The 26992-nt window shown below is 34.9% G+C and overlaps 1 protein-coding gene across 9 annotated transcripts in view; it reads left to right on the top strand.

The window, feature by feature from the left end:
- ARHGAP24 (Rho GTPase activating protein 24) overlaps window positions 1–26992 on the top strand; it is a 516404-nt gene that overhangs the window by 476310 nt on the left and 13102 nt on the right. For all 9 annotated transcript variants that reach the window (XM_047855838.1, XM_047855840.1, XM_047855837.1 and 6 more), the window contains 3 exons: window positions 17792–17924; window positions 20783–20856; window positions 23383–23504. In XM_047855838.1, coding sequence (XP_047711794.1) covers window positions 17792–17924; window positions 20783–20856; window positions 23383–23504 — 329 coding nt within the window. The remainder of the gene's footprint in view (window positions 1–17791; window positions 17925–20782; window positions 20857–23382; window positions 23505–26992) is intronic.

Below are 26992 nucleotides of genomic sequence, written 5' to 3'. Positions count from 1 at the left end.
CAAGAACCAGGAAAAATGTATATATGTATATTTCTCTTTTTCATCACAATATCACACTCTGGCAATCTAAATATCCTTGTTTTGATAAATAAATTGTCAAGCTCGAGTCCTGCAGTCATAGGGAGGCACAAATGCGAATTACTGGATTCTGCTGATTAAAAAAAAAAAAAAAGAAAAGAAAAAAAGAACTTCCAGGTCCATAAACACGGAAATATAAAGAAGAGAGGTACATATTTGTGGTAAAATGTAATTATCAGCTCCACTGGTAGAGGAATAAATAATCCATAATTTCCCAAGGAGAGTAAGATTATTTTCAGAACATGTCCAAGTAGAATATTCTACCCTATCTGCTTTTTCAATAAATTGTCTGAATTTGAAATTTCTCATGGCCCAGTCCTAGCTAGCTCATGTTTCAGTTTTTCAAATGTGAAGACAGACTGCTTTGGAACATTTGCTAGTTCAAGTTAGTTTCACCAATGCTCACTATTAAGATGATTTTAAAATGATGTAAGTTTAAAAACACAGATTGTGTATAATGTTTTCAATAGATAGTAGGATATAAAGCAAAGTACAGAAATTTTTCATTGTGAAATACATGAAAAGAGTGAGAATGAGTAAATATGTTCCCCTGTATATTCTCATAATGCTTATACTTCACTAAAGAGTCAACAAGATTTATCTTTCATCTCCATATGTATTAAAATATGGAAAGAAATTCTCACAGGCATTCTACAAACATAATCTTTAATTTTAATATTAAGACCTAATATTACTGAAGCTCCAATATTAAGCCCTAAAATTTGACTTTAAAGTGAACTTTCTTAATAGCATTTAAAAATTATAACAGTATAAAGTGTTATTAAATTTTAATTTAAATATTATTAACATCATATTTTAAATTATAACATTTTGTATACAGTTTAGAATATAGAAGAATATAAGAAGGTAGGATGGATATTTCAAAATTAGATAACCCAGAGAGTTCTTGAAATATATAATGTGTAAATATGTAATATGTAGAGACTTAAACATACAGATATATCTAAATACAGATATGTATATATATATAAAGTATTAGAATCACATGGCTTTTATGTCTTGCCTTTTCTTGTTAATGTTATAGCATGAACAACTTTTCATATCACTAAGTAACTTTCACAAACCTGATTTCAAGGACTGTGTAATAATTCATCATATCAGTGCATTGCTTTGTCTCACTCTACCTGTTGTTTTCAGTGTTTTGCACACATCAGTCCAATGCTAACAACCATCTGTATTCATAAATCAGCCTGTGTTTTTGAAGCTATGGATCCATTTAGAAGACTTTTCATATGTTGTCCTATGGGAGGAAAAAAAACATTACTTGAGAAAAAGAAATTTGGAACATACATTATTTGAATTTAGAGATGTTGCAGGCACATGCACCAGCTTTTATTAAACCAGGCACTTTCTGCTCTTTAATTATCTCATGATATTTTTCAAGTTCTAAGGTTCAAGTTTAAGACTTTTATCTATGCATGGCTTTTTATTTCTACAGTTAGATGGCGTGTTCCCACAGACTCCTTGACCAAACTGAATTTTGTGAGAAAGGACATTTTCATTGAACTAAAAGAATTTGTATTTTATCAATTTATGTCACCTGTAAAAAACAACAGATATCATAGTTCCTAACCATTCTTTTCTCTATTATTTCTTTTCAGAAATGAAAACAAATTAAAGTATAATATCTTATATTAAACTTCTCACTTTGAGGGGATAAAAATGAAATATAGAATGTGTAAAATCAGATTAGAAGCGGAATGTTCTTTCCAAAGCTCTCCAGGTGGCATCAGCTGTTAAAGAAGATGCATTTTGGAATAGCTGGGAAGATAAGGTTAAGAATGACCATGTGGGCATCACCAAAAGAACATTAATTGTTCAGCAACAAAAAAACTATGCACTTACCACACAGTGTTCAAGAGCAAGGACAGAAGTTTGTAGAAGTCAATGACTTTACACATTCTGTTCAAGAATCCCGTAAGATAACTACTGTCCAAAGTACCCCAGACACCTTCCCACATACTCTGTTCATTTTGCCCTCAATCCTTTTACTCCTCTTCTACCATTTTGTTTATTTTTGTATTTGTTTTGGTGACTGAATTAAGATCACTAAACAAACTGCAAGTCTGTAGAAATAAAAAAATGTTTTTAAGTCTAAAATTTAGAAGATAGAAAAACCAGACATTTTAATTTTTATCATCTGAGTAGCAATACAGCTTTGAGCATTACTGACCTGAGTTATAAAAAGTGAACTTGAAAGGAGGGGAACATTATAGTCCCTAGAGATTCTCAAACATTCATTTGCATAAGAATGACCCAAAGAGGTGTCTCAAGCTTCTGATACTCAGACCCCATTGGCTCTCACTGCTATTTAAAAGGGTGGAGGATGTGTAGGAATCTGAATTTCAAACAAATCCCCAAGTAATTATTATATGCAAGGTTCTCAACTCATAACTTGGGTAATACTAGCCAGGCTATAGGGTGTCATAATGTGGGGTCAGAAGAAGTGCTCATTTGAAGTGATGTGCCTCAGTTTTCTCATACATGAAATGAAAAAAAAATCATCCTCATGGCATTATTGAAAGCAACATGTTACTTCTGACTCAGCAGGGCAGGTCTTAATCTACTGTGAAGGATATTTTATTTTCTGAGGTATACAATTAATGTGTAAAATATATTATTTCCTACCTCCTGAAATGGGCCTGAAATTTTAGAACAACCTAAAAAGAACTTTCCTGCACCTTTATCCTTTGATCCATGTGAAAAATCAAACACTGGGGAGTTCAGTAGCAAACTACACAGTTATAGAGCCTTTGTATCACAGTGTGAATAAAGGCTCCACAGGTAGAGTTTGATGGAGGAAAGTGAAGAAACCAAGTGGTAGCTTCAGGGCATGTGGAGTTGGAAAAGCAAAAACTGTCTCCCAGGAGTTTGCCCAAGGCAAGCCCTGAATGTGTAGGTGGTCAACTGGTTATCTGTTTTCAGCACCCTAAATGATTCTCTTAAGCCAGGAGAGAGCCAGCCCTCCAATGACCTGAACGGCTGTTTAACTATGGTGACTCTTAACATTCCTATTTTTTGATGCAATTCTTAGATATTATGATGGTGTGACCGGATTTGATAACCATCACCTTAGAGTACATCTCAAACTTCTGTCATTCACATAGTACCGTCATGATTTTAGCAATATCCATATAACATCTGTACTAGTTCTAATATTTTTCTTTAAATTTATTCACTGTTTTATCAATTTTCTTGTAAAAGGATATGCGTATCATTATTGTTAGTTGAAAACCAGCACCACATGCCATAAATTACAAGGTCAATGTAGCATAAATGAAATAACAACAAAACATGTTATTAAATGCCAGCTGAATACAGCTGCTTTCCAAAGACTGACCCTAAGGCCTTCTGTAAATTTGATCAATATACACTCATTTCCAACTGGTACTTCCTATGTGATGTAATCAGAAGAGGTGAAAGATAATCAGCAAACTGTGATTTGATGTCACTTAGTGATCTCTGTGTGTGGAATCATACTTGGAATATCCCACACTTTGGGAAAAAACGTCAGATTACTCTTCAGTAACATTGACAGACCCACTTCCCTGAACACGTGGCTTCTTACCTAATTTGAACAATGAATGTGACTCACTAGGGTTTCACAAAACCCCTTTGCAAGCATACCAGGGTCGGAAAAATTAATCTGTTTTAAAGGAAAATATATTGTATGTGGAAGATATTCACATGAATGGGTATTTACTAAATATTTCATGTAGTACAGGTTGTTAGTTAGAAATCTGTCATGTTTCATTGTGCTCACTCTTGGTGATGTATCTAAAAGCCTGTACACTGGAAACCAGGACATGAGTTTCACTTTCCTTTCAATTTATCTTTTAATAAATTTAGAGCTCACTTCCACTGAAACCTGATTGGATTATGAATAAAAATAGTCAATTAACAGGAAGCTTCCCAGTATTTGGCATATCAGTTGGTGTTTATGTACTTATTTGTAAGGAAGCAGTGTAGGAATAAGAGAGTTCACTTGGGCCCACCATTTACTACCTAAGTTAACAATTTGGGACTAGTTACTTCACTTCTCAAAATGCTTAGTTTTATGTGTAACACAGAAATAATAATGTTTAACCCGCAGAATTGTTGCATTAATGCACTTAAAACAAAATGTGTGTCAACTGTGCTGGAATTGAAATAAAAGAACTTAATTAAAAAAAAACTAAATAAATAAATAAACCAAAATAGAACAAGACACCAGAAGCAAGTGATATAATGGAATAAGACACTTAACATTTATTGCCATTGTAGGTATCATGTGTATAATAATGATGATTCTAACATTTTATATGATAAGGAAAAGTAATCTGCTTGAACCTATGCTTGAACCTAAACCCTTCAGTGTTTTTAATCTAGGATATTTTTCTGTTTTGAAATCTCCATGGCAATTCCTACTGAAAGAAATAAGATACCTGCAATGTTTTACATTCTGAAAGTGGGCGCTTGTGTGTGTCTTATAAGTCAGATTGTAGATATTCTTGCATGAGCTGGGTGAAAGTATGTCCCTCAAAGGCATGTATTTTCTGAAATAAACTTATTGAGTCATATTTTATATATCATGCAATTCACTCATTTCAAAGATAGAATTCAGTGATTTTTGACAAATTTACCAAGTTATGCAACCATTATTACTACGTACCGGTTTTAGAACATTTCATCACCTGAATACCATCCTTTATGTCATTTACCGTTATTTCCAGCAGCCCTTCCTCTCCAGGAAACCAGTAATCTACTTTCTGTCTCTATAGATTTTCCCTTTACTGGGCATTTCACATAGGTGGAATTATTCAATATACAGTCTCTTGCATCCAGTTTTTTTCATTTAGCGTAATGCTCTTGAGTTTCATCCATGTTATAGCATATATCAGTAGTAGTTTGTTGCTTTTTATTGATGAATAGAATTTCATTCCTTGGCTATACTACATATTGGTTATCCATTTATCGGTTGGTAGATATTTTGGTTTTTTTGGCTTTTATGAAAAATGTTGCTGTGAATATGCATGTACAAGTTTTTGTGCGGATGTACATTTTCACTTCTCTTGGGTATATACCTAGAGATAGAATTGTCTTCTCTATGTGTAACACTTGCAGAACTGCCAAAGTGTTTTCCAAAATGGCTGCACCATTTTATATTTCTACCAGCAATGTATGAGTGTGCCAATTTTTTTTATTCTAGCCATTCTAGTGAGTGTGAAATGGTATTGTTGTTTTAATTTGCATTTCCTTAATGACTACTGATGTGTATCTTTTTATGTGCTTATGAACCATTTTTATATGCCCTTTAGATGTCATGTGGTTTTAAAATACTTGATTTCTCTGATTATCTTGATAATTTATTATAAAGAAATGGTTGAAAATGGCTGAAGAATCAATAATAATGTTCTGGGAGTATCTATTTAGGTTTGAGATAAGTAACTATGATATCGTGGGACCATGCATCTTCATATGCATTCTGGGATAGCATATGAAGCTATCACTGTGAATATTCATCTCAAACTCTGTATTGAGGGGCACCTGACTGGCTTAGTCAGTTAAATGTGCAACTTCAGCGCAGATGATGATTTTACAGTTTCTGGGTTCAAGCACTGCCAGTGCAGAGCCTGCTTGAGATTCTCTCTCTTCTATCTCTGCCCCTCCCCCACTTTGCACACACATGCTCTCTCCCTCTGTCTCTCAGATAAATAGACTCTGAAAATAAATAAATTAATAACAATAAAAACAAAACTCTGTATTCATAAAGCAGAACTCTACACTTATGTGGAATGTGAGCTTAAAGAAGGTAGAGAATTGTATGAATCTTGATCACCTTTTATTTTATCTCTAACACCTAGAACAATGTCTGACATAGTCTAGTCATTCAATAAACCTTTATTGAATAAATGGATATAAGGAGTATATTTTGAATATACTTGTTGAATGAAATAATGCCAATATTTCTGATATCTCAATAAGTAGACAATTCATGTGCTTATTTTCATAGGAAGTCTGGAAATTGTCATGTGTCAAAACAACTTCTAAAATTCAGTCAGGATATCATTTTTATCAACTAAAGCAAAATGCCTGTCTGTGTCAATGTAGAGTCATAATCTTATGAATGGCTTGTAATTTTTTAAAAGTCACAGCTCTAAATTAAATCCATTGCCTTTATTTTTTTGTACTCCAGAAATGCTCTTGTGAATATGGATGTATCATACTCCCAGAGTGAACTAGATTTTGACTTATAACAAAACAATAACAATGAAACAACAACCAAAAAAAAAAAAAAACCCTTCCTACTTCTCAATAAAATTATTTGTCTCTCTTTCTTCCCACTTACACTCTAAAAATAGTCCAAGTAGAAAACACCACTAATACAATAAATTTCTGTATATGCGGAAGCAAAGTGTCCTTTCCAACAAAAAGCATGACATATTTTAATATGAGACTCACAATAAATATACAGCTGGATTTTTTTCCTTTCCCTCAGTGTGTGTGTGTGTGTGTGTGTGTGTGTGTATAGTTATATATATAGTTATATACATATATACAGTTATATATATAGTTATATATATAGTTATATATATTGTTTTATATATATATTGTGTTTTATATATATATATAGTGTGTGTGTGTGTGTGTGTGTGTGTGTGTGTATACACACATAAACTGGAATGGTGTCATTTAGCCTATATGTTGAGAATGTTATAACACAAAAGTGTTCTCACAAAAAACTATTGAGGGACCGAGGGACACCTGGATGGCTCAGTCAGATGAGCATCTGGCTTGATTTCAGCTCAGGTCATGATCTCACGGTCGTGGGGTCAAGCCCCTCATCAGGCTCTGCACTGACAGCATGGAGCCTGTTTGGGATTCTCTCTCTCCCTTTCTCTCTGCCCCTCCCTGCTCTCTCCCTGTCTCTCTGTCTCTGTCTCTCTCTCAAAAATAAATAAGTAAACTTTAAAAAAAATCTTTAAAAAAATGCCTGTTGAAGTGTTCAGAGAAGGAATGCCTTTGCATGGACTTGGGTGGTTTGGGTGTTGATTTGTAGACTCATCTGAATGTATCAGCAAATCCTTTTAAGTTCCTTCTGATACTGTTAGAGATTCAGCAATGGAAAACGAGGCCTCTATTTACTCATCAAAGATTTTGTTTTCTACCTTACTGACTTTATTGGAAAAAAGTAAAGTTTCTGAAAAATAATGTTTCATCCTTGATTGTTTATCCCAGAATCAGATCATCAGAATTCTCCAAACTTGTGGCAGTAATGGAAGGAAATGGGCAATATGCAATAGAGTTAGTGTTGGGGACACATTAATTTTATATATATATATATACATACATATATATATACATATATGTATATACATACATATATATACACATATGTATATATATGTATGTATATATATATACACACACACAGATATATATGTATGTATATAAATTATTAATTATATATAATATATGCATTAATTATATATATAATTATATATAGAACTTTGATTACTATCTATTTAGTCTTTGTTAGCTAGAAAATTATTGTGTATTTGCTGTGTTTTATTTTTCATTTTAAAATACAAAGATTAAAGTATGTATGTGGGTTTTAAATGCTATTAGGAAAATTTTAAAATACATTTTTTTAGCATAAGTATACCCCCTCAACATCAGAACCTCAACAGTGTTTCTCTGGGAAATCCTTGGCTTCATAATCTGAAATCTCCAAGAAAAAAAATAAATTGTTGAATGTATTATGATGATCACATTGTTTTTGTTTCTCCTGAAATTCTATCTGCAGAGTTTAGTAAGGGAAAAAATGTAAGTGAACAATACAAAATTGTGAAGTCACTAGACATAGCTGTAACTTCTCTATTATAGCTAAGCCAAGTTCATTAACTGCCCAGATTTTGAGGACCCTATTAACTGAAATTAGAACCCATAGCACTTAAAGTCCTGGGTACAATTGAAACAAGAAAGGGCTATGTGATCAAATGTCAGATATACACATTTACTAATGTTACGACATGGAAACTGGTAGAGTCACGTAAACTCTATGAAAGAATGCCCTCAATTTCAGTATGTCAGGAGTCAAATGTTAGGAAAGATAGCATATCCCATTTAAGTAATAACTGAAAGCTCACCATTTATAAAATTTAATTATATAAATGCATAATCATAATATACTTAGATAATGTGTAGTATTTCTTCCAGCTGTCTTTCTTAATGAACCAATCCTAGAGGAAATGTGAGATATCTCTTACTGTGAATAGTTTCTTTATATCTGCCTTAGGTCATCTAAGTCAACAATAATCTTCTCATCTTTTTCATCATTCTTAGATTTTTTTTGGCATTTACTTTACATTTGGTGAATTTAGGAAATTACATTCCACAGAACAGCCAGAGAAAGTGTTAACATGTAGATATTACTTCAGCAGAACTCCCAACCTAGATTAAGAATGCTCATGTTTAGTAAAAATCCTGAGAAAACTATCTAGTTTGCCCATTGGAAACTATTATAGACACACTGTGGAACCTCAAAGGCTTGAACTTTCTCTTGAAACAAATAAATAAATACAATGACTATCAGCTGGCACCAGGAAAAGAACAGAGTCCAACATGCATAATCAATCAATAAGAGTCTTAGTCTTCTTCATACCATTCTTCATACTTCATACCATGGATACATTTTTTTTTTAATCTACAAAGAACAAAATATAGACTTAATGTATACAGTGTCTGTTGGGGGGGGTATGTGTGTGTGGTATGTGTATATATGGTATGTAGAGATACCCACACCCTTAAAATAAAATCTCTGTGGTATGTAAACAGACTATCTCTAATCTCTTTATCTCTGGTGACTTTCAAAGAATTCGTGAGGCCAATACTTTTTCTAAGCAATTATATACATTATTGATATGAGTAGGATCTCAGTTTAATAAGAGAATCTTTGTAGCTTCATTGACTTCAGATTTAATTTATATAGAAAAATTTAAAGGGAAAAAATTTTAATAACTTGGCTCTTAAGAGTTTGGACAATAACGGGGTGCCTGGGTGGCTCAGTCAGTTAAGCACCCAACTCGATTTCGGCTCAGGTCGTGATCTCACAGTTCATGAGTTCAAGACCCACATCCAGCTCTGCACTGTGTCAGCATGAAGCCTGCCTGAAATTTTCTCTCCCTCACTCTCTGCCCCTACCCCACTCATGCAGTCTCTCCCTCTCTCTCAAAATAAATAAATAAACTTTTAAAAAGTTTGGACAATATTAATGTCATTTAAAATACAAGAATGTACCATGTGCATTTGAATATTGCTTTTAAGGTAAATTAATATATAACATTGATACTTAGGTCCCAAATCACCAGACTTGGAGGAACATATTAACTCATTTTAATAGCCATGTTGATTAATTTTGTAGCTGACTACACTTATGTTCTTTTTAAATTAATTTATTTTATTGAGATATAATTGACATATACCATTGTAAAAATTTAAGATATACAATGTGTTGGTTTGATACATCTATATATTGCAATATGATTACCACCATATTGTTAGCTAACACCCCAATCAGGTCACATAATTACACTTTCTTTTTTGTGGTGAGACAATTAAGATCAGTGCTATTAGCAACTTTGAAGTTTATTAAGTAGTATTATTGGCTATATTCAGTATGTTGTGCATTAGATCTCCAGAACTTATCTACTACTTGCAACTTAAGGTTTTCATTTGTTGTTGTTGGAAGTGAATGCGTGTGTATGTACAAGGTAATCTGTTAAAAAAAAAACTATACTAATATAATACTGCTTTAAGGAAACTTTTCTGAATATTCTACATCAACCTTATAAGTGCCTCAATCCCACTAGCCTTTCCTCTCCAATGAAGGCATGTTGGTACTGTAATGGAAAAAAGTCAGATTTTATTTTCATTCATTAATACAAGAATTTACTTTAATTTACTAGGACACATCACCTATTTATAAAGTGAATCAATGCTCTTACCCCAAACTAACTAAATGATGACAACTCTGACTCTCTATTAAGTGTATGTTTCTTTGTGATATGTGCTTATGCATTTGCCCTTTGTGTTCAAACATAGCATTCAAAAGCTATGCAAAAGGGCATTTTGTTTGTCATTGATATTTATTTGCTACTAATGATTACCACCTATAAGTGTACATCAGGGGACTGGGTGTAGGAAGACAGGCTTGCAACAGAAAAACCAGCTAGCATGCTGTTACATTAATGGAGGTGAGTGATATGTACTTGAACTTGAGCAGTGTCAATGAGACTGCTGAAGAAGGAATTGATTCATAAGGTTTTACATCAGAATATATAAGATCCAGCATTTTTTAAGACCTTCCAGGGGATTCCACTGTGAAGTTCAGTCTGAGAATCATTAACCACGGTTAGATTTAGGGTCTCAGGAAGAGCAAAATTTAGGCTGACTTCTAGGTTTCTTGGTTATTGGTGTGACTGGTGATGCCATCCATGGTCGAGAAAATGGTAAAGGAAGAATAATTTTATTGCAAGGTTTTTGTTGTTTTTATCCAACTGTGTTTACATGGAGTTCAAAGTGTGAAAGGGAACATCTATGAATTAAACGGAAAGGTCTGGTGTGGAGAGGTGTACTTTGTAGTCATTGTGGAAAAGTGATAGCTAAACTCAGAGAGTCTGCATAGGATCCAGGAAAATAGCACTTAGAGGCCAGCAGAGGAAGAAAAACTGGGGAGTTGACTGGTAAAGAATAATGGCCAGATAAGGAAGAGGAGAGTGAGGTGGCCAATAATAATAATAAAATGAGAGATTTGCTTATGGGAAATATTCATAAGAAATAACAAATGGACAAATATCTCTTTTTTTTCTGTTTGGGGATATTAGCTACTTTCTATTTGAAGGGTCTATTGTTTGGAATCACCAAACTCATATTGCTCAAGGGAATATCTTCCTAGAGCTACACAGCAGAGTATTTTGTTACTTTATCTATCTTATACACACGTAAGTGTGTGTGGGCACATATGTGTGCGTGCATGCATGCACGTGCTCACGTGTGTGGTATGTTGGATTGTATATCAAACTATCAAATATTCTTTGTATGTGTTTAGCTGGCATTATAAGGAAGTCTATACACACATATATCTATGCACATAAGTAATTCTAGAAGTAGGAAAGGAAAGGTCAGTGTGACAATTTGGTTTAACAGTCTCCTGACCAACATTTCTCCCACCTGTCTTCCATCAGGGAACACTGGGCAGACGGGAGCATAACTAGTATGCTCCAGTGGGTAAGAGAGTGGCCAGATTTAAACTTGTGTCCTTGTGACTATTCCATATCAGAACTGCCTCCTTTCCTTGGAAGTCATCTACCTCAAATACATTATTAATATTGTATTAATCCATAAGTCACGTTATCTGCAAGTACATTTCTAACTTTCTGCTAACGTTTCATTACCTAGTACTTTGATAGTACTATTAATGGTTTTATAGGTAAGCTCACAAGATGCAGATTTGGGAGTTCTATTAGTCACCTCAGGCTGCCATAACAAAACACCACAGAGTGGGTGGCTTAAACAAAGAAATTCATTTTATCACAGCCCTGTAGCCTAGAAGGCTGAGATCAGGGTGCCAGCTCAGTCAGGTTCTGACAAGGGCTCTCTTTTTGGCTTGTAGACAGCTGTCTTCTCACCCTATGCTCATGCAGCCTTTTTCCCTATAAGTACAAGGGAGCAAGGGGCTGGGAGCAAACTCTCCAGTATCTCTTCTTATAAGGGCGCCAATTCCATCAAGCCAGAGGTCCTATCCTCATAACTTGATCTAACCCCAAGTATCTTCCAAAGGTTCCATCTCCAAATACCATCGCATCGGAGGTTAGAATTTCAACACATGAATGAGGGAGGGGGCACAACTCAGTCCATAGTAGAGACCATCAGGCAGTTCTCTGCCATCACCATTGCTTTTAAACCAGGAGGCTTGTTTGGCACGAGCACTAATTCAGTGTAATCCAGACAGGTACAACCGTCCTGTTGTTGTATATAATTCAGCGCTGACACATAATAACAATGAGCCATGACAGAATCAGTTTTGCACTGCTGATAAGTATACCGTATAAGTATAAGTATACTGACAGATAAATAGAAAAAATAATAAGTTTGAACAGAATCAGACTTTTCTTGTAAACATTTAGTTTAGTTTGGAGCTGCTTACCACCTTCAGATGTGCTTTCCTATGCCATGGTGAATTTGGTGGAAAGAACAACATGCTGTTTAAGACAATTGAGCAGCAGTATTCAACTTCGTATTGCATCTGAACGTCTTCAGTTTCTTGTATGTTTTCCCAGGAATTTGATGGATATGACCTTTTTTTTTCTTAATCCAAAGCAAATTTTAGGTCATCTTAGTGTGTGTGTGTGTGTGTGTGTGTGTGTGCGCACGCATGTACATGTATTGCAAATAAGTACACAATATCTTCAATAATTTCCTGTGTGGGTGCACTGGAAATTGACTCTATGAAGTAAAATCAACATATTATATTGTGTTCTGTGCATAGTATCCAGAGTGAAAAATTCCCACTTCTTTTTTTAAATTTTTTAATGTTTATCTATTTTTGAGAGAGAGACAGAGAGAGAGAGCGAGTGGATGAATGGGGGCAGGGCAGAGAGAGAGGGAGACACAGAATCCAAAGCAGGCTCTGGGATCCGAGCTGTCAGCACAGAGCCTGATGTAGGGCTCGAACCCACGAACCGTGAGATCATGACCTGAGCCAAAGTCACTCACATAACCGACTGAGCCATCCAGGTGCCCTGAAAAATTCCCATTTCTAATTTTGAGGCTTACAAGTTTCAAGGTTTTGTCTGTGTAGTATTATACTTGTAATTACTGTGGCATTTGGACTGATCCATGTATGAGAGTCTGTTTATCAGGGAAGAGGGTGTGGGGATAGAAGATGAGCAAGGAAGGATTGCTGTGAGACTTCTTTTATCCCTGTTAAGATTAGTGAGAAGCCTGTATCATACATAGATTATAAATAGGGCAGACAATTTCCAGGAACTGTAAAGAATATTCTTAAGATCTCACACCTGACAGGGCCTTAGCAGCTAGAATATACAGGAGGTATTACAAAGTAGAACAAAATGAGGCATGTTGTGATATGGAAAACTATTGATGGTGATTAGTTAGAAATATAAGCCCATGGGGGACAAAAAGATCTATGTTGTTCATTTGTTTCACCCAGCATGTTTCATGAAGCCGTGCCCACCATTAGTTTCAGGAACTATTACTGATAGATTCCAGAATGACCAATGGCACACTCATGAGACTGTAAAATTAGGTTGATCCTTGAAAGTCTCATGAAATCCTCCCTTTAATTTGGTAAACAGACTGTAAGTGAGGAAGTAGGACTCAAAAGTAAGGTCCAAGTGTAATATAAAATGAAACAAAAATTGATCATATATCCATCAATTAAGGGAATCTCCTGCTATTCTAGCTTCTTTATTCAGAATCACTGGATAGAATGTACATGATTCCTTATCTTAATTTCTGAAAACAGATCCTACCACCAGGTTAGGGAAAGAGACCTGAGATCTGTATAATGATTTCACATTAACAAATAGTCTTGAATTTCTACCAAAAGAGAATGACTTTAAAACCTCTCATATCTTAGTGCTTAGCCAGAAAGAATTTCATACCAGTGTGGTTTCGTCCAAGTACCCAAAATAGGGTTAGTAGCAGGACCTGCTCACTGGACTGCTGTGAAGGCCTGACATAGAGTGATACATGTCTAGAGGTGCTGCTGCTGTTGTTGTTGGTGGTGGTGGTGGTAACCAGGTTAGGTATCTTAATTCTCCCTTGTACATTGACTTTTGCCACAGTACAGTCACTTCACTTCACTTTGATGAAGTCTGAAATGTATTTCTTTGAGACAAAGATGGCACGTTCCCCTGGTACATTGGGCAATTAGCACATAATGTTAGTATATAATTATTTGACTATCCATAGGAAGCAAATATTAAACAGGCAAAATTATGGGTTTTCAGTAAGAGACAGGCTGGGCGGAGAGATGCGGACAGCCACCATTTCGTACAGTAGATATACAAAAAGGTTTTTCAAACACCAGACTTGATGTTGCAGTAGGTGGTGTTCTGGCCAGAAGGGCAGACGGACTGCGAGCCCCTTGAGGTGAACTAGAACACATGCTGAAGTCTTCACAGAAGCAATTGTTTTCTTCCATTCAGTAGGAAAGGACAAAGCTAAAAATGAGAACACCAGGGAAATATAGGTGTCTCCATTTCCACAAAATAACCTAAGTATAATAAAGCCCCAAAAAGGAGGTAATATATTTTTAAGTTTTGATCCTGAAGCAAAACCCTTAACCCTTCGTTAATTGGAAAAAAAAAGAGGAAAAGCATTTGGTCATTTTTTTTCTCCATTGTTGGTATATTTTCTCCATCGTTTCTATATAATTAACAATATGTAGGTGTATACTATAATGCTAGAAAGCTAATGTAATGTATCACTTTAGGGAAGGAATAAAATCATCATCCTATCCACATCTCTTACCTTGATTCATAGCTCAAATATTTCTATTCTTGGAGCATTACTGCAGCTCTTGTGCTAAGAAAATTGCTGGTGGATGAAGAATGATTCTGCAGCCTTTCATCCTTCATAATTTTCGCGCCATCTGATTACTCTAACTTTCCAATGGTGCCATCTAGCGTTCACACGTCCTCAGTACTACAGCTCAACTTCATTAGAAACTAAATAATACAAGTATCAAGCAAGTTCCCTCAAGAACAGTGTACTGGGGAGAGTCATTGCAGCACGAAGTCAATCACTGAAACACTAGAACAGATTTTTTACTAAATATATATTTCTTATTTATTATTATTTGTCTTATTTGTTGCATTTATTTCACAAATATTTGTATATATTCTATGTATATAGTCATGCAAATGATGGATAACCTACTTCATGTATTGAAGTTATACTTATTTTGTATTTTATTTTTCTGTGTTTCTCTGTACCTTCCTATAACCCTAACAAAATGGTCATTGTCTTTGAAGGCAACACATCCAACCTAGTCATGGGTTGGGTTAGAGTGGAATCAAAACATGGAATCATTTATTGTAATAGTTGATTGCACTGCATATTCTGCCCCGAGTTGTGGTTCTCTTACTGCTGATGGCTGTGCTTCACTAGATAACAAGAGAAACACAGAAGAGCTTTGATACGCATGAAATAGAGTGTTTTTTCCATAAAACAGAAGAAATAGTGTCTTCCTTGTCTTACCATTGGTACTTTGTTAGGACTATCTCTTTTTAAAAAATTCTGTAGAAAGTAATTTGAGGAATTAAGGAGCTTACAAACAGTTTTCAAGGTGTCCCAGAGATGTGATTTTTATTTCCTTAACTAGCCTTTGAGTTGACTTCTATATTGCTTATCAATTCAGAATTTTAAGAGGGAAAACATGTTTAATTGTGAAAGAACAGAATTAATTTAAGACAGGCCCTATCAGATCACCTCCATTATTTTAACATCTGCAAGAAGGTTAACAAAATGCCCACTCTGACTGACCTCAACACTGAAATGAAAAAGCTCAGCCTTTGCCCCATCTGATTTGGGGGAAGGTAGAGACCCAGATTCCAAGGATGCTGCGTACACGCAAACCTCATGCAGGCCCACCCTGAGCTTGGCTCTCCTTTAGCTTTTTTGTTCGCTACTCAAGAGCAGGACGTTCCCTCCCACTTTGGGCTCTGCTTACCTGCCTTGCTTTAATCAGGAATGCCTTCTTTGGTGCTTCTGCTCCCACTTGGTTAATTATTACACCTTGGTCTATGCATCATTTCCTCAGAGAAGCCATCTAACCCTGTCTTGTTATTAGTCTTGTCTTGCTATTAGATATCACCCAACACTTCTCCTTATTACTACTTACCACACTTTGCAATTATACACTTGTGTTATCATCTAGTTCATATTCCCTGTCCTCACTAGATTATAAATTGTGAGGAGGCTGGAATAATCTTTTTTTTTTAACTCTTTGAGGTTCTAGCCACTGTGTTTTCTATAATGTTTTCTATACAGAGCAGGTGTGTGGGAAATTGTTGATGAAATCAACTATTTGATTTCAAGATTGAGAACTAAGATGACCATTGTCCCAGCCCATGTAGTTCTGTGATGTCAACTCTGCTTCTGTGTCACCCTTGGGCAAGAGAATATTCACTGAGGCAGGAAATTGAACTGTGTTCCAGCCCTCAAGAAATACCCTTCTGGGGACAGGTCACTTCCTGCCGCACAGTCTGGGAGTGAGGTGTGAGACGTTCATTCTCAATATTTACAGGATTCCTGACCTTCTTCACTACCTCTCTTCCACTTCTCAGGGCCAGATGGTCTTTCACTCCCTGCCCACCAATTCCTCTTTGCTACACCTGTCCTCCTCACCCAAAATAAAAATAATAAAATGGGGTGCCTGGGTGGCTCAGTTGGTTAAGTGTCCAACTCTTGATTCAGCTCAGGTCATGATCTCATGGTTCCTGAGATGGAGAGATGGAACCCATGTGTCAGTCTCTGGACTGAGTATAGAGCCTGCTTGAGATTCTCTCTCTCCCTCTCTCTTTCCTTGTCCCTCTCCCACTTACTCTCTCTCTCCTCCCCCAGAATAAATATACATTTAAATAAATAAATAAATAAATAAATAAATGTAAATAAAAACCACCCATTTTCATCTTTACTGTCTGCCGTCTTCATAGATTAACGTGGAGATAGAAAGCATAAAATGTAAATTAGTATTTTAGGAAATTATCCTGTCACTCTGGTAGTCAGCAGGTAATAAAAATAAATTTTGCACATTATACAAAGGACAGGTTGTGTTTTCATTGTTTGTTTTTGTAGTACATTCCTTCTCTTTCTAGAAGACTCTAAGGATTTCCAACTATCTTAGAATATTAGACAAGAAATCATGCTGAAAATCAATCACCTTCAAAATAAGTTCTGCTTAAAAAGTTATAACATGTCATACTAAGTTTCTGATATCTATAACCAGTCACCAATGTCTTCTAAAGAATGAGAAATGAACCTAAGCCTCAGAAGTGATTAATTTTGTGACACTGAATACATACATGCATATAGAGGTGGATTTGGTATTTTTTGTAAATTGTATTATATTTCATTTAGAGTCTGGTATATTGGCATTGTTTTTAACACTTTTTAAAATTTTTATTTATTTTTCTTTGAGAGGGAGGAGGGGCAAAGAGAGAGGGAGGCTCCGTGTTGTCAGTGTGCAGCCCCATGCGGGGCTTGATCATGACCATGAGATCACGAGCTGAGCCAAAATTGAGAGTTGGACACTTAACTGACTGAGCCACCCAGGAGCCCCTAAAGTTAACACTTTGGGTTAACATCAAGTACAAACATCGTTTCTCAGCCTTTGGCTAAGATCAAGTGTAGTAACATCAAGTACACACAAACGAAAAATGCTTGAACTTTTGAATATTTTCAAAGCACACTGAAGCTTCTAAGAGTCCTTCCAGATCCCTGTCATCTCCACCTGTTGTAGCATTTCATGGGCATTAGCTAAGCGTATGCTTCTTGAAAGCTGAATTTATGGATTTCATTGGCAACTCAGAATTCTGACTTATAGATGTGTATTTGATGAAAGAATATATCGGATGGTATAAATTTTACTGCAAAGAGTATCTTCCCACTTCTATCTCAACAGCAACACAGATGTACACACAGTGGCATCACTTCTTAAACTGTATCTCCGAGAACTTCCAGAACCAGTTATTCCTTATGCAAAGTATGAAGATTTTTTGTCCTGTGCCAAACTGCTCAGCAAGGAAGAGGAAGCTGTAAGTTGGTACATTTATTTCTAAAAAAGCCTTAATTTGGGTTTTTTGTCAATGTTCTTAGTTTTTCATTTGTAAATTTCCCCTTGCCCCATCCTTGGATTGTTTTCCAGCATTCTATTTATTGACATTACACACATTTAGATATTACGTACACAACACAGGTCCCATTTTTAATCCCCTCCCTTATCAGCAAGAAAAGTGCTGCTGAATAAATGAAGTGAACCCTCCTTCCCACTTTGCTCCTCTAACTGGTTAATTGTGGGGCTACATCAAGTCAAACATTCCATGAATAAAGTGGATGTCTTATTTCATATTCCCCTTTTCATTATGTACCCCCTAAATTACTCTCAACAATGCCTTCTACCAAATCTTATCTACCATTTTTTAAACAGCTTTGAGATATAATTCACACATCATACAATCACCTATTTAAAGTGTACATTCAGCGCATTTTAGTATACAGTTGACCCTCGAGCCATAGGGGTTTGAACTGTGTGGGTCCTCTTACACATAGATTTTTTTGCAGTACAGTACTCTAAATGTATTTTCTCTTCCTTGTGATTTTCTTACTTTTTATAAGAATACAACATATAATACATATAACATACAAAATATTTGCTAATTAACTGCTTATCAGCAAGGCTTCCAGCCAACAAAAGGCTGTTAGTAGTTAAGTTTTGGGGGAGTCAAAAGTTATACATTGATTTTTGAGTGTGGGGGTGGTCGGCATCCCTAACCCCCCACAGTTCAAGGGTGAACTGTATTCTCAAGAGTTGTGCAACCACCATCAAAATCTAATTTTAGAATATTTAGCACATTTTCATCATCCTATAACAAACTCCATAACTGACCCCACCTTCCCCAGCTGTTGGCAACTACTAATCTCCTTTCTGTATCTATAGATTTGCCTCTTCTGGATATTTCATAAAAATGGAATCATCCACTATATTGTCTTCTGTGACCAGTTTCTTTCACTGTTTTCAAGGTTCATCCACCCTAAAACACCTATCAGTATTTCATGCCTTTTATTTATTTATTCATCTATCCATTCATCAGTTGCAGTATGTGCATTGTTTCCATTGTTTGATGGACATTATTATTAAAAATAGTGCTGTGGGGGCGCCTGGGTGGCTCAGTCGGTTAAGCATCCGACTTCAGCTCAGGTCACGATCTCGCGGTCCGTGAGTTTGAGCCCCATGTCGGGCTCTGGGCTGATGGCTCAGAGCCTGGAGCCTGCTTCTGATTCTGTGTCTCCCTCTCTCTCTGCCCCCCCCCATTCATGCTCTCTCTCTGTCTCAAAAATAAATAAACTTTAAAAAAAAATGGTGCTGTGAATACTCATGTACAAAGCTTGGCATGGGCATATGTCTGCATTTCTCCTGGGTATGTACGTAGGAAGCAGAATTGCTATACCATATATAACTCCATGTTTGCTAAAGAGGCTTTATCATTTTAAATTCCCATCAGCAATATGTGCAGACTCCAACTGCTCCACATTTTTGCCAACACTTGTTGTTATGTCTCTTTTTTATCACAGCCATCTTAATGTGTGTAAACTGATATCTAATTGAGCTTGAGTTGCATTTCCCTGATGCTTAATGATGTTAAACATCTTTCCATGTATTTAGTAGCTGTTCACATATTTTCTTTGGAAAAACACCTATTCAAATCATTTTCCCATTTTAATTGGATTATTTGTTTTATTATTACTGAGTTGCGAGAGTTCTTTACAGTTTAGATTACAAGTCTCATATCACATATATGATTTGCAAGTATTTCTCCCATTCTATCAGTTGTCTCTTCAGTTTTCTGATGATGTCCTTTAAAGCATGAAAGTTTTTAATTGCGATGAAGTCCAATTTATCTATTTTTATTTTGTCACTTGTGCTTTTAATGTCATATCTAAGAAGGCATTAACTAAGGTCGCCAGGATTTACTCCTATATTTTCTTTTGTAGCTTTAGCTCTTACATTTAGGTCTATGATCCAAATTCGGTTAATTTTGTTTATGATATGAGGAAAGGTCCAACTTCATCCTTTGGCATATGGATATCCAGTTGTCTCCAAATCATTTGTTGGAAAGACTGTTTCCTCCACTGGATTTTCTTGGCACTTTTATAGAAATTGCTGCCTGTTTTTATAAATGAAGTTTTACTCTATTATGTAATATTGTCTGTGGCTGCTTTTGCTCCACAACAGGAGAGTTGAGTAGTTGAGACAGAGACCATATGTCCCAGAAAGCTTGCAATATTTACCATCTGGCCTTTTTCAGGAAGAAGAACAGATTAGATTACATTATCCATTAGCTTTTCTGGGACCATTTACATTTTGGAAGAAGTTTTACAATGGCAATTAATTAGCAATTAATTAGCAATTAATACCTTTGTGAAATTTCCAGGAAGAGTAGACTTTTTATTCTCCATCCCACCCCTAACTGTATCCTAGACGTGGCCCATCTTGAGACTTATTTGTCAGTAGACACATGTCTATGTTTGGGGCATGCCAGAAATGGGAAAGACTCTCACTACATTAAGCTACTTTTTTCCCAGATAGCCTTACTATAAATGAGGCAGTCCTCCCTTTTCAATCAGTTGTGAGCGAGTATTAAGAATGGTAAAAGGCTTCACTGAAATTTATTTCTCCACAAAGAGTACTTATGGAAATATTTGAAATACTTTTTCCCATCTTTGAAAATATTTGTGAAATGCTCTCTGTAATCGTGGCAAGTTTTCAGGACAGGATTCTTCACTGATAATATGTGAAACTAATGAAAAAAAAAACCTGTGTGCTCATTTGTATTTGTTTTCATTGCAAGGCTAACACTTCAATAACATTTATTCTCTATTTCTTTGTACTCAGGGCATTAAGGAATTAGCAAAGCAGGTGAAGAGTTTGCCTGTGGTCAATTACAACCTCCTGAAGTATATTTGCAGGTAAGAATAGTCCTAAAGATAAAACTAAACAGAAGAAGACTATGTTTAGCCTGACACTAATTTACTTCTGACAGTGAATAAAATCACTGAACTGCTCTGAGCTCTGGTGTTGGCCTCTGTAAAATTAAGAAGTTTGGCAAGATGATCTCAAAGGTTTCTTTGACCATGAAAATTGCTCGATTTTATAATTTATTGTTTCTGAGTCTGACTTACTTCTACATACTAAAGATATGTTGCTTTGAACTTCCATCAAAGTTGTTTGTACCTGCTGCATGTACCTTTAATTAAGAGAAGGAGCATCTCCCTTGGCATGAGGAAGGCCTGCGTGGGAGTCCAGTTTCTACCACTGACTTCTTATGTGTCTTTATACAATTTTCTTACCCTTTCCATGCATCCCCCTAGGTAAAAGAGTCCTGAAAACACATTTCACATAGTTGTTTTTAAATTTAAATTATATTTTAAATTGCATAAATATTATTTTCTATTCCTCTCCTACCTCAAGACTCACTGAAAAGACATTATCATTCAATTCTGTTAGGACAATAATTGTACCTGGTAAATCTCTCACTCATGATCATTTAACTTATGGCCGGGGTTGGTATGTGCCGTGTCTGCCCCTGTTTAATAAACCATATGATTTCATTCGTATGTGGAATGTAAGAAACAAAACAGTCGTAGGAGGAAAAAAAGAGAGAGGCAAACCCAGAAACAGACTCTTAACTATAGAGAACAAACTGATGGTTACCAGAGGGGAGGTGGGTGGGGGGAATGAGTGAAATAGGTGATGGGGATTAGGGAGGGCACTTGCTGTGATGATCACCAGGTGTGGTATGTAAGCGTGGAATCACTAAATTGTACACCTGAAACTAATTACACTGTATGATAACAATACTGGAACTTAAACCTAAAAAAAATGAAGATATAAAATTGATGCATCTTAAATCTTAAAAGAGAGATGGTGATTGGCACTATACATCACTGTAGGTATCTTAAATGGAAGTTTCCCAGTTTATTTTTAAGTAATTCAATTTTTTAATTCAGTACACTATATTATTTGCATGTACTTTTTGTGTCATGATTGTATAAATGCTTAGCAGACTGGGAACTATGTAGTTTAAGACTAATGCTGGACACTGAGGAGTTCACTGTCAACTGTAACTGAGAAGAAATTCCAAAACCTTCTACCATAACTTTTTCTGGTGACGGTAGGAAGCAAATATGAGCTTAGGTTTCATAATTTAAAAAGGAAAGAAATGAGTTTCACTGATAACATAGATTCACTAACACATAGGGGTTCTGTCCCAAGACTTTGGACTAATTCAAGCTGTTGTGTTGGATGAGAAAGAGGAACAATCTCTTCAAGTAAAAGGGATAAAGGCTCTTTCTTGAGAACCATATTACAAATCTTTAGCTCCTCAATAGGAAAACTTAACTTCTCTTGAAACATTTAAGCAGGCTTTTAATTTCAGCTATTTCAAATAAGAAATAGTAGTTTGAGGTTTTTGTCCTTCGGTTTTACTATAGCTTACACTGTACAACAGTAATGAATATGTGGAATAGGGGCCTTTCTTTAAAGTCACAGGGGAGTTGTCAAGAGCACAGACTCTAGAGTCAGACAATCTGGGTTCAAATCTCAGGTCTGCCACCTGTTACTTCTGTGTCCTTGGAGAATATTCTTAACCTTTCTGGTGCCTCATGTGTCTCATCTGTAAAATGGAGATAATCATATCATTTACCTCACAGAGTTCTCTGAGAATTTAATAAGTTAGCACAATGACTGACACATAAAATATATTATTTTAAATAATAATAAGTTCTTTTTTATCACTTCTTCTTTGTCTCATAAGTACAATTAGTAAGCCATGAAATCTAGAAATGAAGAGGGGGATGGGGAATGCAAAAAGGCCAAAAGACTATAGAAACGATCCCTCCTACTAAAATCATTCGGGAAAAAGTCTATTTCATGCCTCTTATTCTTTAACACCTAATAAATTGAAGCAATTTGTGCTTAGAATGTTTCATATCAGTGGAAGTAAGGTTTTAATTTAAACCATGTTTGATCTCATTTTTTAATAGACTATAAATTTGAAGCTCACAAATTACTTGACAAAGAGGGTTGATCTGCCTCTCTGAAATAAAGGATTATACCATATGATCTTATTTATAGTTCTCGAATTGAATACATTTATAAAGTTAATGTTTTATTTAAGGATTGGAAGAAAATCCATATTCCTGAATCTCAAGTCCATATTAGCATTATCTAAACACACCTGTTTCTGTGATTGACAGAGGAAACCAAGCCAAGCCAGGCCAAAGGTGATATTTGATATGATCCCTCAAGTTTGATCCTTAATCATTTGCAATATATTTTCTCCACATTTGACTGAGAGATGTTTGAGTTTCTAAATAATTTTGCCTCCATAATTGTATTTGAACATATTATAGTTAATAAATTTCCCGATAACCCATTTTCTTCCACTGACAAGTTTGATCCCATTGTTTTGTTCATGTTTTTATATCCAACAGGTTCTTGGATGAAGTGCAATCCTATTCTGGAGTTAACAAAATGAGTGTGCAGAACTTGGCCACTGTCTTTGGCCCTAATATCCTGCGCCCTAAAGTGGAAGATCCTTTGACCATCATGGAGGGTAAGTAAATGATTATCTTACACTCTCATCAAGAGAACAATCACCTGGTTTTTGGTTGGTCTGAACCTATTCTCTGAGGAAACTAGGGAAATAAGTAACTCCATGGTAACTCCATTTATGGATTCAAGTTCTTCTAAGGCAAAATCTTCTCTTTGAAAGTCAGGCATTTTTTGAATTTACTAAATATAAAAATTTACTAAAAGATTCCTCGATGGCCTTACAAGAATAAATGGAGTTTCCATAAATCATCCGTAAAGTATTATGCAAGAGAACTAGAAATATCTAGTTCATTTTTTTAGCCCCATGCAATTTTCAGAAAATTCAAAAAGTTACTATTTTGTTAATATATTTTTATTAATTTTGGTTTTGCTTGACTGATTTCAAGAGGTAGAAAAATATGGTCCTCTGTAAGATAATGCTGCTTATTAATCTGTGGGTTGAAACATGAGGGAATTCTTGTTTTCTAGATTATAAAATGCTTCAGATTCTTTTCCACAATGAACTTCTACTTCTGTTTGTTTCCAGCAGGCCTTCCTGCTTGAGTACCTTTCTTACCTATGGCCATTAGTATACCGTTGTTTTCTAAAGTTTGGACTAATTGAACAGTTAAGAATTTAATAAGGAAAAGGGAAGAGAAAGAATGATTATTTTTAGCTTCACTCTGTTATTTAGAACAAAACATATTCCTGATACTGTTCCTTTCTTGAAAATTCTAAGATTTTCATTCTTCTGTGTCTTATGAGAAAGAAAGAAAGAAAGCTTCATTTCCTTCATCAAATATTTAGTCTGATATCAATTTAACATCAGATTTTTGGCAGTAAGATAGTTAGTTGGTCCAGAAACCTTAATTTCTTTTGGAAGAGTTTAGCAGACAGTAGAAAATATAAAATTTGAAGCTATAGGAAGCTTAAAGATACTTTATTGTTTTCTCAAAATTTTTTTTATTATAAAATGCATATGAAAAGGAAAACCATCAATAACATATATACACACACTCATACACACACATACATATATGTATATATATACACATACACACACACATATATATTTTTTTTTGAGAGACAGAGAGAGAGAGAGAGAGACAGAGAGAGACAGAGCGTGAGAGTGAGAGCGGGTACGTGTGTGCATGGGAAGGGCATGGAGCCTGACCAGGAGATCAGTCTTATCACCATGAAATCATGACCTGAGCTAAAATCAAGAATCTGATGCTTAACTGACTGAGCTACCCCAGTGCCCTGTTGGTGAATTTATATAAGACAGATACTCTAGAAATCACCACCTAGGTCAAGAAATATAACATTTTAGGCATCACAGAAGTCTCTCTCTTGTGCCCTGTTGCTCCATCTTCCTCCCCCACTTAACTTATAACTCTATTTTACTACACAGACATTTGTATCAATCATTTCCTTGCATTTCTTGACAGTTTTATCAACCAAATAGGTTCCCTAGGCATCATATTTAATCTTTACTCTTACTTTATTTGCTATATTTTAAAGTCTCTGGCCCTAATATCCTGACTTCAGCTTCATATACAAAGGATAATAAATCAAGGCCAGTGGATATTATCCCAGGAAGGAAAACTTGGTTAGCCATTTAAAAATCAATTTTTTTAATCTTTTTTTTTTGTAAATTAAAAAAAAATCATCTCTATGGATACCAAAAAAATTTTTTTTACAAAATATAATGCCATTCATGATAAAGATTGTTAGCAAATTAGAAATAAAAGGAACTTAACCTAACAAAGTTCATCTATAAAAAGTTTAGTTAGAATATTGTACTTACTGGTGAAAGATGGAATGCTTTCCCCCTAAGATTGGACATAAGGTAAGATTGCCTCCTTCTACCACTCCTAGAAATCCTAGCCAGAGCAAAAAGTAATAAGAAGGAATAAAAAGCATACATATTAGGAAAGGAAGATGTAGAACTCTGTTTATTCACAGACAACATGATAATTTATATAGAAAATTCTAGAGAATCTACAAGTGAAGTTACTATAATAAATAAACTAATGGTCACATGATACAATGTCAATTTATAAAAATTCTTTGTATTTCTATACACTAACATTGAACAATTGGAAATTGAAATAAAAGATATAATTTTAGGACAACACAAATGTCAAAAATTAGGGATATATTTAAGAAAATATGTACATGACACATATCCTGAAAACTACTAAACATTTATGAAAAAAGAACTATATAAATCAGGAAATATACTATGTTCATCAATTAGAATTGTCAAAATCAATAAGATATTAGTGTTCTTAAAGTTTACCTATAGTCTCAATATAATTCTCACAAAAAAATCCAGAAAAAAATTTATTTGTAGAAATTGACAATCTGAAGGTAAACCTTACATGGAAATAAAAATTATCTAGAATAGCAAAAACAACTTGAAAGGGAAAACAGAGTTGAAATATGATACTTGATTTAAGACTCAATATAATACCACAAATAATCAAGATAGTGTCTTACCAATATAAAGAGAGACATAGAGATCAATAGAAAAGAGAGCCCAGAAATAGACGCACACACATCATCATTTGTTTTTGACATATGTGCCAAGTTAGTTCAGTGGGAAAGGAATAGTCATTTCAACAAATGATGCTGGAAAAATTGCGTATTCATTAAATAGTCCTCTATCCTTACGTGACATCACTCAGAAAATTAACTTGAAATGTTCATAGACCTAAATGTAAGAGCTAAAAGCATAAAACTTAGAGAGGAAAACAGAAGAGAAAAAAATCTTATGACTTTGTGTTAGTCAAAGACTTACTAGGACATAAAAATCTCTAACCATAAAAATAAGTTGATAAGTTGGACTTTATCAAAATTAAAACTTTTGCTCTTCAAAAAGATATCCTTAAGAGAACAAAAACCCAGGTCACAGGAATGGGGATATATTGTGAATCAAATATTTGATTAAAGAATTTGTTTTAAAAGTATATAAATAACTCATAGAAATAATAAGACAACGAACCCAATGAAAAAAATGGGTGAAAGATCTGAATTAGACATTTCATCAAAGATAAAGAAATAGCAAATAACACATGGAAAGATGTTCAGCATTTTTAGTCATTAGGGAAATGCAAATTTAAGCTGTAATGAACTACTATTCCACATCCTCTACAAAGTATAAAATTAAGACTGAAAATGTTAAGTTTGGCTGGTAGAAATATAAAATGTTTGGGCCATTTTGCCAGAGGTAGGTGGGTTCTTACAAACTTAATTATTTACTAACTATAAGACCCAGCAGAGCAGTGTGCTAATATTTACCCACATAGAAATAAAACATGTTCAACCAAAACTTTAATGTTCATATCAACTTTATTTCATATTTAATAGCTCCAATCTGAAAACAGACCAATTGTCGATCAATTAGTGCATAAACAATTTTGGGTACACTCATAAAATGGAATACTACCCAGCAATAAAAAGAATGAACTGTTGATGCATGCAATAATATGGATAAATGTCAAAAGT

This window comes from Prionailurus viverrinus, chromosome B1, assembly GCF_022837055.1.
Source record: "Prionailurus viverrinus isolate Anna chromosome B1, UM_Priviv_1.0, whole genome shotgun sequence".
Lineage (NCBI taxonomy): Eukaryota > Metazoa > Chordata > Mammalia > Carnivora > Felidae > Prionailurus > Prionailurus viverrinus.
Note: the sequence above shows the minus strand (reverse complement) of the source record. Positions and strands in the feature narration are given on the sequence as shown.